General features: G+C 38.4%; 1 protein-coding gene across 4 annotated transcripts in view; it reads right to left on the bottom strand.

Annotated features, from left to right (window-relative positions):
- Nucleotides 1–20,607, bottom strand: part of rc3h2 (ring finger and CCCH-type domains 2) — an 81,871-nt gene that overhangs the window by 26,703 nt on the left and 34,561 nt on the right. For all 4 annotated transcript variants that reach the window (XM_052036943.1, XM_052036946.1, XM_052036944.1 and 1 more), the window contains 6 exons: nucleotides 15,803–16,113; nucleotides 13,496–13,613; nucleotides 8,122–8,355; nucleotides 6,508–6,683; nucleotides 3,214–3,414; nucleotides 171–303 (listed from right to left, as the gene is read on the bottom strand). In XM_052036943.1, the coding sequence (XP_051892903.1) occupies nucleotides 171–303; nucleotides 3,214–3,414; nucleotides 6,508–6,683; nucleotides 8,122–8,355; nucleotides 13,496–13,613; nucleotides 15,803–16,033 (1,093 nt within the window). In that variant the 5' untranslated portion in view covers nucleotides 16,034–16,113. The remainder of the gene's footprint in view (nucleotides 1–170; nucleotides 304–3,213; nucleotides 3,415–6,507; nucleotides 6,684–8,121; nucleotides 8,356–13,495; nucleotides 13,614–15,802; nucleotides 16,114–20,607) is intronic.

The following is a 20,607-nucleotide window of genomic DNA, read 5'->3' as shown; positions in this document are numbered from 1 at the left end:
CTGTTTCAAAATAAAAGAGCAGATATTTTCTAGCAATAGGCATAATGTCATTGGGATTGCATTTAGTTAGTTATATCGAAAATTAATTTATTTCCATAAAACAGACCAAAAACTCAGGAATATTCCCAGTTACAACTGTTTAGTTTAGAAACATCAAGGTATATATTTACCTGGGTTTGGATCTATATTAGCTAAGAGTTCAAGATGAGATCGTAGCCTGTTCAGATTAGCTGGATCTGTTGTCCGCTGCAGGACAATAGTCAATTCCTGCACACTCTTTGCAAAAGATTCTGGAGATTGGAGCTGCAGGCAAAAGAGAAAACAAAAAAAAAGGTAATAAAAAAAATGTTATGATTTGTTGTGACTAAGATTTACAGGAAACTGTGCTGCAGCTTAGCTGTCACCATCAAGCTATGAAAGGGAATTCTGATACTATATTTCAGTTTTGTCACCTAGCAAAACAATAAGAGTCTACACCAGAACTCCTTACAACCACTAACAACTTGCTCAATGATTGTGATGAAGATGAACAAACTCCACTTGACCTTGAGCATTCACAATATTAAAATCAGTCCACCATGGTCTGCTTTGGCAGAAAAGTGGAAAAAAAACCCAGCATATTATCAAAATTGAGAGACTGAAAAACTGGGTGTCCTTGTGTGCTTTGTAAAAGGCTAGCTTGCAGGAACAGCAATTAGAAAAGCCAAAGGAACGTTATTGTTTATTATTAGGAGAATTGAATACAAAACTAGGAAGGTTATGTTTGTCACAGAGGGCATTAACAAGACCACATCAAGAGTACCGACTACAGTATTGGTTTCCTTACTTAAGGATGTTAATGTTCTGGAAGCATTTCAGGAGATTATGAGACTAACACCTGGACAGGGCAGGTCATGTTATGAAGAAAGATTGGATAGGTTAGGCTTGTACCTGCTGGAGTTTAGAAGAGAAAGAGAGGAAGACTTGATTTTAAACACAGATCCCAAGGGATATTGACTGGGTGGATGTGGAGATCACATTTCCTCTTGTGGGAGTATGTGGACTAGGGGGTCACTGTTTACAAATAAGGGTTCACCCATTTAAGACAAATGGGTCTCAAATCTTTTAAGCTTCCCTTTGGCAGTGGAAGCAGAGTCTCTGTATAGTTATATACTTGATAAGCATGGTGTGGGGAGGTGATGTGTATGAAATGTGATAGAAATGCAGAGTTGAGGTTGTGATCAGATCAGCTATTATTTTAATCAATGACAGAGCAGGTTCAAGGAACTGAAAGGCCTACTCCTGCACCTAATTCACGTTTGTATTGGCAGCAGTGACCTCAGTTGCCAATACAAACACGAATTAGGAGTAGTAGGCCTCTTGCAATTTCCTCCCTATTACTTGCATTAAATTTTGTTGGCCAGCACTCATGAAGCAACTTGACAGCTTTTACACCTCAACAATAAATTATTACTTAGTATTGTAATTGACTTAAGCATGCACAGAGATTATAGCAAGAATGAGTTATCATTAAACACTATATAAAAGTAGTATCTGACCCCTTCATGATGTACTAGCTCATACTGAATATCAAGACAAAAAACCCTGAAGTCATGCTATGATTCCAATACCTAATGAGCGATGCACTGATAACCAAGGTAGTAGAAAGACTCCTTGCTATAAAATAACACACGAGGAGATTTACTGTTGTACTACATTTGGAGTGCAGTTATTATATAGAAAGGGATTAGGGATATCTGTAAATACAGCTCACTGCCATATAAAATGCTGAGTTACCGATAACAATTAATACACAAAATAAAGTGAAATACTCAGATCAGACAGCACCCGAGGTGACAGCAAAGCTAAAGTTTCCAGTGAATGGCTTTTCAGCTGTTCTGATATCGTTTCCCATTACACAGAAACTGCAAAACCTGCTGTGTTTACATTATGTAATTTATAAAGACGGAAAATTATCTAACAACTTTTGAGCTGAACACATTTTATAATCCAATAACATTTTTTAAAAAATTAAATAAACCTATATCCACAACACTTCTGATGCCTTTGAGCACATTCATTCAATTTATCTAGAGCACCATCTCCCACCAGGGTGTATCCTCCTTGAATGCAAGTTGCCCAGTTCCCCTCTTCCACCTGGATAAACTACTTTGGGCACTTATCACTTCCTCCAAAAGGTTTGGCTATGGGAACCTCTAGGAGTCCGAGCTGTGCACTTCTCTCAGCAGGACTCTTGGAACCTTCCTCAGATCTTCTCGCTTTTCAGATAAATGCTCTTGCTGTGCACTAGAAAATTTCATCATCATAGCTGCCAAAATACACACTTTACAAGATCCATCATGAACTCTATCAGAATCAGATTTATTATCACTGACTTGTATGTTGTGAAATTTGTTGTTTTGTGGCAGCAGTACAGTACAAGACAAAAATTACTATAAATTACAAAATAAATAAATAGTGCAAAAAAGGAATAACATAGTATTGAAGGACCATTCATAAATCCGATGGCAGAGGGGAAGAAGCTGTTCCTAAATTGTTGAGTGTGGGTTTTCAGGCTCCTGTACCTCCCTCCTGATAGTAATAATGAAGAGAGGGCATTCATTTCTTCCTCAAGTTTCTCCATCTCTATGTGCTAGATCCAACAACTATTGCAACTATTCTTCCAGTTTCCAGGAAGGAAGTTATTCTGTTCCCCCAGTTTATCTAGTATTCTGACTAGACCACCTTCCTTCTACGTCAACCAAAAGGTCACTCCCCCTACAGATGGCAAGACACTCACCCATGTTCCATTTCCTGCACTTCTGATCTTGCCCCTTCTCCATCACTACAGAACCAGGATAGAGATTCCATTGAATATCTACCTCATACACCCTCTCCCACACCTCTTCCAGCACCACAAAAGGATAGCCCTCCCCTGCACCCCATGGTCTACACCTCCATTTATCAATACTGGTGGGAAACTTGAGCAGCCTGTGGAAGGAAACCAAAACACCTAGTAGTAACTTATGCAGACATGGGGAGAATGTACAAACTGCACACAGGCAACACCCAAGGTCAGAATTGAATCTGGGTTTCTGGAACTGAGAGGCAGCAGCAGTAACTGCTGTGCCACCATGCCACTTAGGTTTGCTGTGGACTGAGCAGAGGATATTTTAGATTTTTCTCAAGTTTCCCTGGTGAAACCTAGTATTAGCCACATCTTCTACAACTCACCTTATCAATGATAGACTGCATGTGTGATTTATGTGCCAAGTCTCCATACAAAAGGGAAGACCATTGTTCAGGGGAAATTCGAAGTCCTGCCTCCATGGCGATATGAACAATCTGTGCATCATGCTCCCTGCGCAAAGCTTCATAAGTACGAAACTCTTCTTTCAGTTGCATCAGAGAAGAATCTTCATCCCTTTTTGTAACCTAGAGAGAAATCCACAATGAATCATGCCTATCCACATAGTCCATGCGGCAGACAGCAGTTCAATATGGGAAAATGCAAGGTCATCCAATTTGGACCCAAGAAAGATAGACCTAGTCATTTTCTAAATGACAAGCAACTTGAAATTGCAGATGCCAGATTAAGGGCTCTAAAGAGAGAAGGTACTGAAAGCTAGCGGACAAGTTTAAAGGGGTAATAGAATATTGTTTTTTCTATTATTAGGAGTACGCAAGCTTAATTGTCCTTTCATCACAATTCTAGCCATATACCCAAGCTCAGTTGCTAACATTGGTCTCAGATTCAGAACAGCAGAGTCAAGTCTCATTGGAGATTTACACACAAAAGTCACACTGACTGTGTAGTGGTGACACCACTAGAAATACTGTTGCTCGAGATGAGATGTTAAACCAAAGCACATTTGCTCTCTTGGGCTGATGTCCAATTTATCCCCTGCTCAACATAACTAGAAATGGATTATCTGGCTATTATCAAATTGCAGGAGTTTCATTTGTTCAAATTATCACTCGTTAGATCCTATCTGGAATACTGCATCCTGTTCTGGGTAGTGCATCTCATGATTAATATACTGGTCTTGAAGTAGGTTACAAGTTTCCACTTGCACTAAATTAGTTACTACCCTTTTCAAATTAATCCATTTTTATCCACCAGAATTGGTATTAATTTATTTAAAAGCAAACAAGGAAAAATAATCCCATAGTCAAATTTGTTATCAGGACATAAGAGAATGAAAAATAAAAAATAAATATGCACATCAGGTGATTTTTCACTAATTACTTTCAATAAATTCCACCCGCTAATGCTTACCTGGCGAAGTCAACAATGTTTAAGTAATTAGTTACCAGAATACATACTGGGTTGTACAGAAATTAAACATTTCAGTGATGAAAGTTCTTAAGAGTTTATCCCCATTCCTGGCTTAGTGGAATGGAGCCTTGGGTGTTGGGAGTGTAAGTGGCTTTCATAGCACTCAAGAATACATGCACGTCAAGGTAGCTTGCTAAACTTCCTGCACTCTCTTCACCCACCATCTGTTCATAAAGTCCCAGGTTTCTGCTGGACCTTTGACTTTAGGTACTTGCAAAGCATTTATTTTCCCTTGAGGAAAGATGGAGAGGTTTGATACAATGTGCTGGTCAGAAAAATAAAATCGATGGAATCCAAGGGAGAATGGTAAATTAGATCATTGGCAGGAAAGATTGATGGGCAAATTTGCAAGTGGAAGACTATAAGTAGTGGGATTCCACAGGTCTGAGTCCTTAATTCCTTGCTTTTTATATTTTACATTCTCAGTTTAGATTTACATATAGTGGTCATATGGTCATGTAGAATACATCAAATGCATTGCCCTCATTGACACGTCTTGTTAACTGCCTCAAAAACAAATTCTAGTCAAGTATGATTTTCCTTTAACAAATCTACACTGTGCTGATTACTCTGTGCCTTTCTAAATGAAGGTTTATACAATCCCTCAGAAAAAAGTCCAAAAATCTGCCCACCGCCAATGTGAAATTTACTGGCCTAACTTGGTTTTTAATCACTTCCTCCTTTGTGAAACAACAGTACATTAACAATCTTCTGGCACCAATCCTGCAGCCAGGGAGGGATGACAAATGATGGTCAGAGTCTTTTCCTAGCTTGCTTTTTAAAACTGCCTATGTTTCATCCATGCCTGTTGCTTTGGCAACTTTCAAAACATGCTGAACCGCTTAATGTTATACTATGTTTATCCCACCCATTATTTCACACTCTTCCTTCTTAACTACAATCTCTACATCTCCTTCATTTGTGAAGATAGCTGCTAAATATCAAGAACCTTACCCACAAACTCCATCTCCACAGCAATTATATTTTTGTCCCAAACAGGCCCCGCTCTTTCCTCCATTAGCCTCTTGCTCTTTATTTTTAAAAAGATCTTTGGATTTTCTTTGCAAGTATTTTGTCATGCTCTTTGGTTTCCTAACATCCCATTTAATTTCATCTCTACATTTTCTATATTCTTGACGGCTTTCTGCTCTGTTAAGCTCCAAGATGTCTTTTCTATAGTGTGGTGACTAGCACCGGATGAAATATTCCACTTGTGTCTAACTGGTACTTTATAAAAGGTTCAAGATAATCTTCCTCTCATTGTGCACTGTACCCTTGAAATCCAGGATCCCATTAGCTTTACAACTACTTTCTCAGCAGCACCTGCTGCCTTCAAAGACATATGTACGTACACACCTTTTAAAACAGTGCCATTTACTCAACATTGTCTCTCTTATTTCATTCAGCCAAACTGGCAGTGCATGGTTTAAAAAAGACAGATGCATTTGATACACAAAGCTATAATTAAATTGTGATTTTGAGGGCATTGTAGATTCCCCAACATTAGGCCACAACTGCAATGTTTTGACTCAGACCGTCAGTGCATTCTGTCACACACCGATTCTCTCCGCTCTAAATGGCAGAAAGACAGCAGCAGCAGCACAAGGAGGGACCAGGTGGTGGATCAATGTGCAGAGACCTGGGTCAGCAACCACAGAGCAGGACAAATAGTGGGCTCATGGACTGCCTGTAGAGGATTTTGTGGAATTACCTGTCCCACTGGTGAGGGGCATGTGGGTAGATGGGATCTGTTCCCTGGGCTGGATCAGTTAAACAGGCAGGTGCAAGGGAGAGCAGACCTCACCCTCCATGGCATCAGTGCCAAGTATCATTCCTGGTCCTTGCCAAAGAGCTGAAAGAGGGATAACTGCTTCTCAACAGGAATCACAAGACAACACTGTATATTGTGTTTTCAAAAAGCGGCAAGTTAGGTGAAGCTGTTACTCCACTCCTCCTCCCCTCTAAAACATAATTAAAAGTCAGACATAATTGTGGAAAAGTAATGTTATCTTGTCTGCAGCTTAGCTATTGTTTTAAGAACTTCTTCCTGAAAGTTAAGTTCCTTTTGATACGTTAAAATGTTGCTAACATACAAATTACAGACTTTTACTTAAAATAAAACTGTTAATTTTTCTAAAATTTAAGTTACAGAAGCTGAACAGAATATCTTGTAAACATGAATGCAGTACCTTGAAACATGAAGCACGGTACAAGAGTTGTACGACATGACCAATACTAGTTTTGGATGCCTGAGGAAATCGTGGTTCAAGTCTCTGAACGACAAAGAGAACCAGCACTTTCCTAGAGAGTGCTGACCCATCTTCCAATGCAAGCAAGACCAGTTTAAGAGCTTCTTCCTGCATAGCTGATGAAGGAATGGAAAACGCAATCACTATTTTTGTTAAGAAGATACTTCCTAGAACTTTTAAGTATATCTGAAGTGTTAAGGTACTTAAGAGCCAAGGTGAGAAAAGAGTTGAGGTACACATTAGCCTTGATTAAGTACAATGACAGAACAAGCATGAATGGCTTACTCCTTTTCCTATATATTTTACACTACATCAAACACTAAGAGAAAAGGAATAGTCCATCAACTGAAAAGATCAAAAGGAATCCCCCCCCTCCAGAAATAGCAGACAGTCTTCAGAAATACTACCAATCCAGTACAAAAAATACTAAAAACAATAGTCACATGCAGTTAAACAACTTATGCCGCACATCATGCGGACATAATGGTCGATAACTTACTGACAAAATGACTGAGGCCAACGCCATTCACCATGATTTATGTGCAAATGCTAAATTAATTTCATGTAAGGGCCAGTGCATGATTTAAAGCAGAAAATCTTAAAAGGTGCCATTCAAAATGCAATACCCTGCCACTGGATTCACAAAAATGGCAAATTGCTGATTGATTCACCACTGAACAAGCTTAGAAAGGTGCAAGAGTTACTGTATTTTCATTTTAAACAAGTAAACATAAATTTAAAATGGTTTTAAAGTGAAACAAGGAATCTGTTTTGGAGTCTTATTTAATTAAGTTGGATTAGCCATTATTGACGTGCTAATTATTAATTACACCCAAAACTTCTCTGAAGCAGAAATCAACTATTTTATGCACTTAATCCCTTAGCTTTAATTGAGTATTTAAAAGAGAAAAGAAATTTAAAAAAAAAGTCCCAGTCAAAACTTGAGCTCGGGTTTCTGGACTGGAACTCAAAGCCACAGCCTTGAGACTCACTTCAGAATGAATTCAACTGAACCAGAACTGACACACTTATTTTTAGTTAGAACATAGTACAGCAAAGGAATAGGCCCTTCAGCCCATGATGTCTGTGCTGAATATGATGCCAAATTAAATCAATCCCTTCTGCCTGCACATGATATAAAACACAGCACAGGAACAGGACATTCTCCAAAAAGAATACAATAACAGATTTTGAACAAAGGGTTATCAAAAACAAGAGGGCACAGGTTTAAAAGGTGAGAGAAAGGAGTTTTAAAGGGGATTTTAAAAAGGGATTTGAGGACAAAGTTGTTTATTTATATCTGGAACTCTATGCCAGAGGTGGTGGTGAAGTCAGATACAATCACTTATGTGTGAGATATTTAGACAGCCACTTAAATAGGCAAGGCTTAGTAGGATAATGACATAATGCCAGCAAATAGGATCAGTGTAGATGGGCAAAAAGGTTGGCCTGGATGTGGTGGCCCCTTTCTGTGCTGTGCAATTCTATGACTCTTATGTTTTAAACACTCACTGAAACCACAATTACCATGATTATTTTTATCTGATTTCTTACCTGGTCCCAAAAACTGGCAACCTCTGGCCCGGACTGCAGCCCACAAATTGGCTGATAACTGCTGGGGATTCTGATGCTGCAGAATGAGTTCAGTAACCGTTCGTTCCCCAAGTGACCTTGCTGCTCGCATTGCTCGCACACGTCCTTCCTCCTCTACCAACTGACAGTTAACCAAGGTAACCAGTTTTCGCTGCATTGGTCTGCTCAGTGCACTCTGATTTAGACTTGCAACACCTGAACAGAGCAAAGTTACAAAGTGGTTAACAAAAGCGTTAAGGCTCATGCACAGAGTTTCTACTGTAATGGAATATCACACAATTCAGAAAACAATTCAATTGTCAAAATTTAAGGAATTTCTGATATCAAATCTATAACAAATAGATAAATTATGAAATTGAAATGGCAATTACAAAATCTAATCAAGTTTGCAGAGACAAAGGCAAGGATTTCCACTGAAATCAGTGTGAGATGTTTAAACATAGTGTAAGAAGGCACAGATAACCAGTTGTTTTGCTATAAGTACAATTCAAATTTACAACAGAAATTGGGGCTAAATAACGTCATTTTCATAAAACCTTTAGATAAATAAAATTACTTAAAATGACTTGGTCTGTAAAAAGCTATAGAAAAGTTTTATTTGGCAAATGTAAAATACATTTTAACTAGAAAGAATACCAATGAAGGGGAATATCAAAAGGTGATGCTATTCTGTAGGTGAACCCATGACAAAATTGGAAATCTGTGTTTAATAGATTTCCAGCTTCATTATTACTTTTCTTCAGAATGTGGGCATCACTATAGAGGCCAGCAGTTACTGCTCACCCTAAATGCCTTCGAGAAGGTGATGGCGAGTTACCTTGAATCGCTGCAATTCTGATAAAAGGTACTTTCACCATCTGTTGTGTAGTGGATTTAGATCCGTCAATGATGAAGGAATAATGATACATTTTTCAAGTCAGGATGGGGAGTAACTTGAAGAACATGCAGGTGGCAATATTCCCATGTGCCTGCTGTCCACGTCCTTCTTGGCGGTACAGATCGCTGGATTGGAAAGTTTTGTTAGTGTAGCCTAGACAAGTAACTGCAGTACAATGTAGAATGACACACTGCAGCCAAGATGTGCCAGTGGTGGAGGAAATTAATGTAAAGTCGATGGGGTGCCAACCAAACAGACTGTTTTCCACTGAGTGGTGCAGAGTTTCTTCAGTGTTGTTGGTGTTGCACTTATCCAGCAATTGTAAAATATTCCATCATGCTCTTGATGCATCTTATAGAAGGTAGAGAGGCTTTATGATGTGTCACTTGCTGCAGAACATCCAGTATCCAATCTACTCTGGTAATCACATTATTCATGTTGCTGCTCCAGTTGAGTTTCTGGTTAACGATGACCACCCTAGAAACAGGATGGTGGGGTCTTTGTAATGGTAATGCCGTTAAAGGTTAAGAATATGTGATTAGATTCTTTTAGAGATGGTCACTGCCTGGTATTTGAATGGCATGATTGTTACTTGCCATTTATTAGCCCATGCCCAAATATTGTATAGATCTTGCTGTCTGCAGACATCATCTGCTTCATTTTCTAAGGTGTTGTGAATTGAATGGCATATTAGTCAGTGAACATCCCCATTTGAAATAAAAGGCAGTAACATTCCAAAATTCCCAGGCCCTTAGAAGCAAGGAAGGAAATAGTAAAAGGCACTGGCCATTTTCCAATTCTTTGTCCACATGCATGATGCCAAAAGATTGGAGGATTGCCAAGTGGTGTCATTGTTTAAAACACAGTTAATTAATGCCAATCACCTTAATACCAAGCAAGTTATTGCCCCAGGTTTTGTAGGGAAATTGTCTTTAACTGTTACTGGAAAATGTCGGCAGCTTGCAACTTTGAGATTTTTCAAAAGAAGAAGAAAATCGCAAAATTGCAAAACTACTGTAAAGCAGCTGATTGGAATTGCGCTCAGATGATGGACTCCTCATAAAGTCCACCAAGGAAGCAAGTTGATGCATCTCTCCATTATTTATTGAGGATCCAACTGAACTACTTCCCCATTCATTTCAATGCAGTGAAATAGTTTATGGTCAGCGATATTTGTTGATTAAATGCAAACACAAGTTAGGTTTAAGTGTCATAGATTTTTAAAACAAAAATTGATTTCCCTTTTATAGTTTCTATGCTATTATCTTTGAATGTTATTGATGTTTAATTTTTAACAGCTTTGGTACTTGGTTAAGCCAGGGGACATGGTTTTGCCAGCAGCTGTATTTTTCTCCCCCCTTCGCTATTTTGACCTTCACCCCAGACTAATGAAATTTACAATTCAGAAGATCTTGTTGCCCTACAGACCCAACTAAAGGAGTTAGGATGTCAGAGAAAAACTGTCTGTGGAAGTTACACGAGCCAAGTCCAAACTAATGAAATGTTTGAATATGGCTTAGCTAACTCTGGTCCACAGAAAACAATTCAAAGGGACAGTATGAAAGGTATTTAGGAAAATAAAGTTTAACCAAGGACAATCTATATCAACGATTTGGATGAAAAAGTAGTTGGCATGGTGAGAAAGTTTGAGGAGGACACCAAATTAGTGGCATAGTGGACAGTGAAGAAGGTTATTTAAAATTACAACAGGATCTAGAACAACTGACAAAGTAGGCCAAAGAATGGAAGATGAAATTTAACTTGGACAAGTACAAAGTATCGCATTTTGGTAAATTAAACCAGGGCAGGACTTACACAGTAAATGGCAGGGCTCTGCAAAGTATTGTAGAACAGAAAACCTAGGCGTACAAGTACATAGTTACCCCAAAATGGTGACACAGGTAGACAGGGGGGTAAAGGCAGCCTTTGGCACACTTGCCTTCATTGGACAGGGCATAGAGTACAAGAGATGAGACATAATGGTAAAACTGTACAAGATGTTGATGAGGCCACACTTGGAGTACTGTGTGCAATTCTGGTTGCCGAGCTGCAGGATGACATTAAGCTGAAAAAGAGTGCACAAAGGATTCAAAAGGATGTTACTGGGACTGGAGGGCTTGAGTTGCAAGGAGAGACTGGAAAGGCTGGGGCTTTTTTCCCTGGAGCATATGAGGCTGATGGGGTGACCTTACAGGAGGTATATAAAATCATGAAGGGCATAGATAGGGTGAATGATCACAGTCTTTTCCCCAGGGTATGGGACTCTCAAACTGGAAAGCATATAGCTAAAGTGAGAAGGGAAAAATTTACAGGGGACGTGAGGGCAACATTTTCACCAGACTATGGTGCGAATGTGGAAAGAGGTGCCAGAGGAAATGTTAGAGGCTGGTACAGTTGCAATGTTTAGAAGGCATTTAGACAGGTACATGGATACAAAAAAATAAGAAATAGGAGCAGGAGTAGGCCATCTGGCCCGTTGAGCCTGCTCCGCCATTCAATAAGATCATGGCTGATCTGTCCGTGGACTCAGATCCACCTACTTGCCTTTTCCCCGTAACTCTTAATTCCCCTACTAGGCAAAAATCTGCCTCTTAAATATATTTAATGAGGTCGCCTCCACTGCTTTCCTAGGGAGAGAATTCCACAGATTCACTACTCTCTGGGAAAAACAGTTTCTCCTCATCGGTCCTAAGTCTACTCCCCCGAACCTTGAGGCTGTCCCCCAGTTCTAGTCTCACCTACCAGTGGAAACAACCTTCCTGCCTCTATACTGTCTATCCCTTTCATAATTTTATATGTTTCTATAAGATCCACTCCAATTCTTCCGAATTCCAGCGAGTGTAGTCCCAGATGACTCAATCTCTCCTCATAGGCTAACCCTCTCATCTCCAGGGGAGAAGGATAAGAAAGGTTTAGAGGGCTAAGGGCCAAATGGGACTAGCTCAGGTAGGCAACTTGGTCGGCTGGGACAAATTGGGCCAAAAGGGCTTGTTTCCATGCTGTATAGGGATGGTCATGACAGATTAAAGCGATTGAATTAAAGAAAAGATGACAATGGGGTGAGCTAATGCAGTTTATGCTTTTGATATAGTCTGTGTGGATCTAAACAAGGTGTCTGACAATGTCCCATATGACACACCAATCAGAAAAGTAAAATGTCACAAAATTGAAGGAAAGGTGACCAGATGGATTCAAAATTGGCTCAGTAGCAACACAACTAAGAATAACAGTCCAAGTTTTAGGCTGTAAATGCAGTTGGGTTCCACAGTTCTTAGTACCATATTATTGTACAGGTCCACGGTTTGGACTTGATTTAGAAATTTGTAGATTATACCAAAATTGGTAGTGAGGTAAACAGTGAGAAACAAACTTGTAGGCTGCAAAAGAAAACTTCAATGAACTGGCCAGAGACATTAAAGAAGCAACCAATGAAAAAAAAAGGGAGATTGAGTTAGAACCACATTGTTCAATTTAGTGCTATTAGATAAAACAATGACTAAAAGGATTTCAAAACCTTTTAATCTGCATGCTGTCACTTTGAGAAAACTGGCATTGTGACTACACATCTACAAATTGATTTTGTGTTCGTATCAATGAATGCACTAAATAAATGAATGCGCCGAATGTTTTCCAAATTTCTCATTTTTTTGCATTCCAAAAGGACACTTCCCTTCAGGATACTCTTGTCTATTCCTTCATCTCCACAAAAATTTACTCCCTTTCCCATGTATCCACATGTGCAGCAACATCTGCCCTCTTCCACCATTCAAGATTCCAAGCATACTTTTCAGGTGAAGTAGCAGCAGCAATTTACTTCTGTTAATTCAGTATACTAGATACGTTGCTCACAAGATGGTCTCCTTTACAACAGGATAACTGAACATACATTGGGTGATCATGTGAAACACCTTCATTCAATCTGTGAACTTGAACTTCCACATCCCTGTCATTTTAATTCTACATCCCATTCCCATTCTGACCCTTCTGTATTTGGTCTCCTAATCTATTCTAACACGCTTGAGGAACAGTACCTCATTTTTGAGTGAGCACATCATAGCCTTCCAGATTAGATATCATTCAACAGTTTCAGTTTTGAAGTATTTTCCTTCAGTAAATTTCTGATAAATATTCTGCTTCCACCATTTATACCTCACTGACCTAATTATGATCATCTCAGAACCACCCTCTTGTGTGACTATCACTTTTGCCACAATCTCTTCTGCCTTCCACCCTCTCCCATCCCTTTACTCTGCATCTTTAAATATTTTCATTTCTAATTTTTCCTGGTTTTGATAAGACATGAGCTTGATTATTAACAGTTTTTCATGGATTTCGAATGTATTTTGCTTTTTTTAAAAAAATTAAATGGGTTTTCCTGCAACCTGTAGATACAAATTGCAAGCTAGAGAAGACATGTTACTTATTACAAATACTAGCACAGATCTTAACTCTACCTACCCTTTCCTCCACTAAGAGGTTTCAAGTAGAGTGCCAGCTCCTCCACACACTTCTTTGCAACCTCGTAATGTTTATTTTCAGCCAAGTTACTCAGGTTCACAGTCTGCTGGTCTGGGACCTAGTTGCAGTCAAAACATTTAAAAAATATCAAATAATTTGGCAAGATGAAAAAGTAATTTTTAGTAATACACATGAAACAGTATTGGAAATTATCCAACACATCAAAAAAGAACAGCAAGAACAATGCATGAATGTTGTTGCCAAAAAATTTGGTTGATAGAATTATGCATTTGTATATTACTGTTAAGCTGTAATGAATTGAATAAGCAACAGGGCTGAATGTAGATCCCCTAAAGTGAATGAATGGGTGTAAACTGGGTAAAGACCATGTTGATAACTGCAACGGCACACTATTTTTGAGAGAGAAAGGGGGATAACACTCAAACTAATACACCTGGTTCACCTGGTTACTGTTCAATTTGATACGATTCAAAAAGTAAAGGAACAACAGCTCCTAAGTGTGCCTTTAACATAGCAAGATGCCTCAAGGTGCTTCCCAGGAGCTTTTGCAAACAAATATTGATGTTGAGCCATGATAGGATACATCAGAACAATTGACCATAAGTTTAGTCAAAGAGACAAGATTCTCCTTTAATTACTGCATGCATTTCTGGTTGCTGCATTACAGGAAGGATGTGGAGGCTTTTAAGGGGGTGCAGAAGAGGTTCACCAGGATGTTGCCTGGATTAGAGAGCATCAGCTACAAGGAGAGGTTCACAAACTTGGATTGTTTTCTCTGGAGTGTTGGAGGCTGCAACCTGACAGGAATATACAAAACTATGAGGCATAGATAGGGTAGATAAGTCAAATACCAGTGGGCATAGGTTCAAGGTAAGAGGGGCGAGGTTTAACGGCACTGCCAGGGGAGGTGAGCAGATAATGATAGCAATGTTTAATAGGCATTTACAAAGGCACATGCAGGGAATGGCGAGATATAGACCACATGCAGGCAGATGGAATTAGTTTGGATTGACATCATGGTCGGCATAGACATCGTAGGCTGAAGGGCCTGTTCCTATACTGTACTGTTCTACATGTTCCTAAGAGGGGGAAAGTAAGGTATAAAGGTAGAGAACTTTAGAGAGACAGTATTCTAGAGTTTAGGGCTTTGGCAGTTGAAAGAAAAGGCTGCCAATAATAGATTGGTTAATTAATGGGAATGCTCAAAAAGCCAGAACTGGAAGGCTGCAGATAGCTTAGAGGGAGGGTTACAGGGCCAAAGAAAGTTATAGATACAGGAAGGCGTAACATTGAAAATAAGGGTAAGAATTCCAGAATAAAATTTTGCTTAATCAGAAGGCAATGTACGTCAGTTATAGTTGAAGGGATCAATGCCCATTAAAATATGAACAGCAGTTTTGGATAATCTCATTAATAGGGAATAAAATGAGAAAGGCTGGCACATGGTCAGGACCTCATCCTAATTAATCAAATTTACAGATATCTAGATATCACACTTAGCAGCTAAATACCAACTTTTATTGCTTGTTCATGATAACGATTACTTCTTTAGTTTTCCCATAACAAGCAAAACAAACGTTCCCAGCCAAAGTTTAGATGATAGCTAAATGCAAGAAATCTAGTGGCTAAACTCAAATTTCCTCAATAATCTTAACTTCTTGACATTCTATGTATTCAAGTTATGAATATTGTAAGTAATAAATAATAGTGGTCACACAAGGAGTGATAATTACTGTAGTGTACAATTTAGCTTTCCACTTTCAATACAAAAACTCTTTATGAAGCACTTTTTTTTGCTGACTAAGCAGGATCTTGAGCAGAATGACTAATCTGCATTAGTGTAATTAGAAATAAAAAAGGAGCCTTGAACAAAGTGGTTATTTCATACAGCTGTTGTCATTCTGCATTTCCATTGTATTCACCGTGTCCCCCCAAGAAAAAAATCATTAAACAAGTCTTTCAACCCTGATATTAGTTTGAAAAGCAGTTCTATCAATTTGGCTTTTTATGTGTACAGGATAATTCTAGCTCAGTTGCACCTTAAAAAGCATTTGTACCCTGATATAATGCATTAGGAACATTATTTCTGAACCCTAATTTAGTCATCAAAAAGGATCAACTCTGTGCATCTGAAGGCTGGTTTAATTAGATGAGCAATTTAACTCTAGATAGCACTACTAGTAAATTTAAAAAAAATTCTAATATGGAATTTAATGATGATGCCATCTTCAGCTGCAAATGCCAATTCCAAAAGGTGCAACTGCAGCATAACAAATAAAGATTTACCTGTGCGCCAACTAACTGCAGAAGTGCAAAATTCACAGGAAGAACATCGATGTCTGTGTTGATGGCGGTCTGGTCAAAAGGACACGCCTTGCGGTGTAGTTTGTTCAGGCAAGTTTTGCAGACAGTATGCCCACAGCCTAAACTGATGGGTTCGTGCACATTCTCATCAAATTCATTGTAGCAGATAGGACAGGAGAGGAATTCTGTCCACTGTGATGCTTGCACAGGCATTCTGAAAGTTGGTCTGGATTCCGTTTCAGTGCTAATGGATGACTAGCATAGTGCTAGTGGACTGTCAGAGATTTAGACAGCTGCAAGGAAATCAAAACAAGCAATTAATTTAAACTATACTAAATATACAAATCATTGTGCAATCTCTCACATGGGTTTAATTATTTTTGTAATGATATATTTGTAATATCTACTCAGATGCAAACACTTAATTCATTTTTATTTCTCATTTATATATCAATGATCAACTTTACATTATTCAAAAGAGGTTGCTCACTCATTTGTGCTCTAAGTTTTGGAAACCTTCAGCTCCTGAATTAAAAAAAGTTATATTTAATCTACAATGGAGAAAATAATTAATATTATTATTCCTTCATTTACAGAAGTTTGATTTATGAATTTTGCTATATTGTAATAAACTTTTTGCAGTACATGCTTTTGACACTGTACTACATCAATGCACTCTGTACTAACTCAATGTAACTGCACTGTGTAATGAATTGACCTGTACGATCGGTATGCAAGACAAGTTTTTCCACTGTACCTCAGTACAAGTGACAATAATAAACCAATACAAAGCTAAATTTATGCCATATTGAATAGTGCGCCAATTTCTGTGCATGGGAACAGTGCTAAAATTCCCCATAAGGCATTCTGCCCAGCCTTTTTGATTTACAAAAATTTTGCTTATAAATTTTCTGGGAACACACAGGTTTCAAAAGACAAATGGCTGTAAAATGGTTGGAAGATAGATTGGCATTACAATAACCACCACATTTTGCTGTACTCAGAACCTTTCAAAGACAAACTAGATTATATAACCTATCAGACAGACCCCACTGTCCAAAACAAAGAATTGGGGTCAAGCAACTATTACCCTATATTATGACTGTCACACCACCAAATGAATGGGCACTGACAGCCCAGAACTTTGGCAGCATGAAACTTGACTTTTTTTAAAAAAAAAATCCCATGTGTGAAGAAAATTAAATGCTGAACAATGTACCAGGCCAGTGAACATTGCTTGCCTATTATTTCTGCAATAGAATACTTTTGAGTCTTGTACTCTCAACAAATATACATAGTCAATTTCATCCAACATTTCCTTACACACAGGCTATACATTCCAAGATGTTTAAAAACTCCAACTACATAAAAATCCGCAGACTCTCAAAACAAATGTGGCTACTTCACAGAAAATAACAGGGTTTTCAATTTTCTTTTTCTGTGGCAGATATCACAATAGAAGCCAATACTCAAATTATTGCTTCAACAACCATAGTACCGTGCCTTAAAATATTTAGGGAAAAAATGTTTTCCTGACATTTAAGGATTTATCAACTTAATGTGGATATAAACTAGATGCCATTAACAACCAGCTACAAGCATGGCATCTCTTCCAGAAGAGTTGCCCAAACAAGGGCCAAGTGAGACCCCAATGAGATCCTAAAAAAAATATGTTCAGTTACAGCCTCATGACAGCATTTCATAGAAGTAAAATATATGTAGAACTTTCCACATATGACCCTACTATAAAGGAACTAAATGTAGCTGTTCCATGTCAAAATTAACTATGCTTTAGATTTGCCTGGGGCTGTCATTCCATTTGTCAGAGTCATACATAGCGGAACCAGGCCCTTCGGCCCAACTGGTCCATGCCAACCAAGATTCCCATCTAAGCTAGTCCCATTTGCTTGTATTTGGCCCTTTTCTATCCATGTTTAAATGGCTTTTAAATGTTGTAATTGTACCCACCTCTACCACTTCCTCTGGCAGCTTGTTCCATATACCCACTAAGTGGAAAAGCTTGCCCCGCAGGTCCCCTTTAAATCTTTCCCCTCCCACCTTAAAACTATGTTCTCTAGTTTTAGACTGCCCTACCCAAGGAAGAAAGACTGACCATCCACCTTATCTATGCCCCTCATGATGTTATAAACCTCTACAAGGTCACGTCTTCACTGAATTTAAAGATACAAGTGATAAAAGAAATTTGTTAGATCATTAACACCTCATATTCCTTGATTAAATCTACTGATGCTTAGTAATGTTCCATGAAACAAAATAAATGACCACATAAATATCCTTAGTGACCAAGACACGAGAAAGATCTTTGGATACTGCCTTTCAAATTTTTTTGTTTTAATACCTGCTTAATTATTTAGACCGGATCACAGGAATATAAAAGTGCCTCACTCCCTTAGTAATGCAGTGTACTATTGGCCTAGTTGAGCTCATTAGCTGTCGTCTTCACCATCTCCTGACTGAGATTGTGCTCACATCTAGTAAAAGCAGATGGCCAACAATCCTTAGGCTTGTGTTTCTGCAAATCTTTACACATGATGAAAACAAAAAGTGAGAGTTTCAGAAGTACTTCAGTTGTTTAAAATAACGTTATAGGAAAGTGATCAATAGGAATTCAGAGAAAGATTCTTCAGCAGACTAGACAATAAAAATTAATTGGATTTTGTGAAATATAGAAAGGACAAGCTGAAGACATATAGCGAAGTAAATTAATGTAACATCTTTAGAAACTATTTGATGAACCATTTGTGGATTATGAAAAAGGAAAATGAAATCTTTCAACAAACCTTTAAATGTCATCGTGCATTTTTAAAGTTGCAATAGCTACATGCTACTGTTAATAAAAAAATCAACTCAGCTATTGCCTATTTGTCCATATATACTTGCAATGCATATATATGTACATAGTACAGCAGTTGTTACCAATAATAATGAGCCCTGGACTAACAATCCAGAGACCAGAGTTAAAACCCCCTATAGTAGGTGTGGAATTTAAATTCAGTTAATAATCTGAAACTTTAAAAGCAAAAAGTCCTTGTAATGATGATGGGGAGAAAATCTGCCATCCTTACCTAATCTATCCCATATAACCCTAATCCTGATGCCCCAATGTGGTTAACTCTTAAGTGCCTAGTAAGCCAGTTCTATCATAACAGATATGGTAAAACAGAAAACAATGGACCACCTGACAACTTGGGCAAAAACTGCTTACCCCTGTGCATTGGAAGCTATCTCGCAACTAATCAGATCAAATCTCTAGTCTTTTCATATCTAGTGGTCAATTAAACAGTCAACAGGAGGCGGCTCCAAAAACATTGCCATCCTTGATGGCAGCAGTGTCTAACACAAGTACTAAACACAAGGCTGAAGCACAAGTAACCACACGAAACCAGAAGTGCTAAGTGAATGATCCATCTCTGCCTCCTCCTGAAAACCACACCAGCAGCCGATCTTCAGTCAACTCAATTCACGAGGAACCAAGAAATAGTTAAGAGTACTGGATGCAGCAATGTCCCGGCTGTAGTATTTAAGATCAGAGCTTCAGAATGAGCCATACTAAGCCAAGTTGTTCCAGTGCAGTTACAAAACCCAACTATGTGGAAAATTGCCCAGGAATATCCTGTTCACAAAAGCAGGTCAAATACAAATTGGCCAATTACCAAAAAGCCTGCTCTCAACCATCAGAAAAGTGAGGAATGTTATTGTCCACAGTGCCATCAAGAGGCACTGTTCATCAACAACCTGCTTGCTGGTGGCCAGTTTACTACAATTGATTCCTTAGGCTATTTTGACAGCCTTTACCAAATCAGCAATCTCTACCACCAAGCACAAAAAGGGTTTCAGACACATTGGACAACCACCATCCATGTGTTGTAAGATGCATACTATTCCAACTCAGAAGTATGTTGCCATTTGGATTACGGGAGGATTGCATTCCTATAAAAAAAGTCAGTATCACGATTTCTATAACATGTTCAACAGACACCAGTAGAAAAAAAATTACATTTTGTACTTATTACTTTCTTTTCACAAATAAATTCTGTAAGAGCAAATCTTATTCTGTATCTCAAATTTCTGGGTAGTGATTTGTAAATTCCGTTAGGACAAACTTCTGTTACCCAAACACCCATAACATGGGGGTCACCATTACTGGAATTTTCTATTGAATAACACAGAGTACCTTTATGAAAGGGATTACAGCAGTTTAAAGTGTTGGGTCATCAAAACCTTTTTAAGATATTGGAAATCAGGAATAAAAACTGGGCTTGCAAGGTATACCCTGGTCCCCCCCTAAAAAATGTTGGATTGCAGCACACTGTTTCAGAGATGCCTCAGTGCTACAATTAGTACGTTTTCCTACCTTTCCAAGAAAGATTCCACTTCATTACCAAATCTTAGCAGTTCTAAACAGTGGGCTCATTCAAATTTTGAACAGGTAGGAATGTCAATGTGTCAACCAGAAGAGGAAAGTGATTGAACCAAACTGCATGATTTTAAATTTAAATCTCAAGAGATTAAACAAGATTGATTTTTAATATCATACAATTTCCATGAATTTTAAGAAAATCTGGTGTTATAAAAAGACAAACATTTGCATGTTGACAAATCAAAACCAAGATAAGATAAGATTTCTTTATTCGTCAGATGTACATCGAAAACACAAAGTTCAAATGCATCTTTTTGCGTAGAGTGTTCTGGGGGCAGCCCGTCACCAACATAGCATGCCCACAACTTCCTAACCTGTATCATAAGCATCAGAAACATTTTCATGG

The sequence above is a fragment of the Pristis pectinata genome, chromosome 23, assembly GCF_009764475.1.
Source record: "Pristis pectinata isolate sPriPec2 chromosome 23, sPriPec2.1.pri, whole genome shotgun sequence".
Lineage (NCBI taxonomy): Eukaryota > Metazoa > Chordata > Chondrichthyes > Rhinopristiformes > Pristidae > Pristis > Pristis pectinata.
Note: the sequence above shows the minus strand (reverse complement) of the source record. Positions and strands in the feature narration are given on the sequence as shown.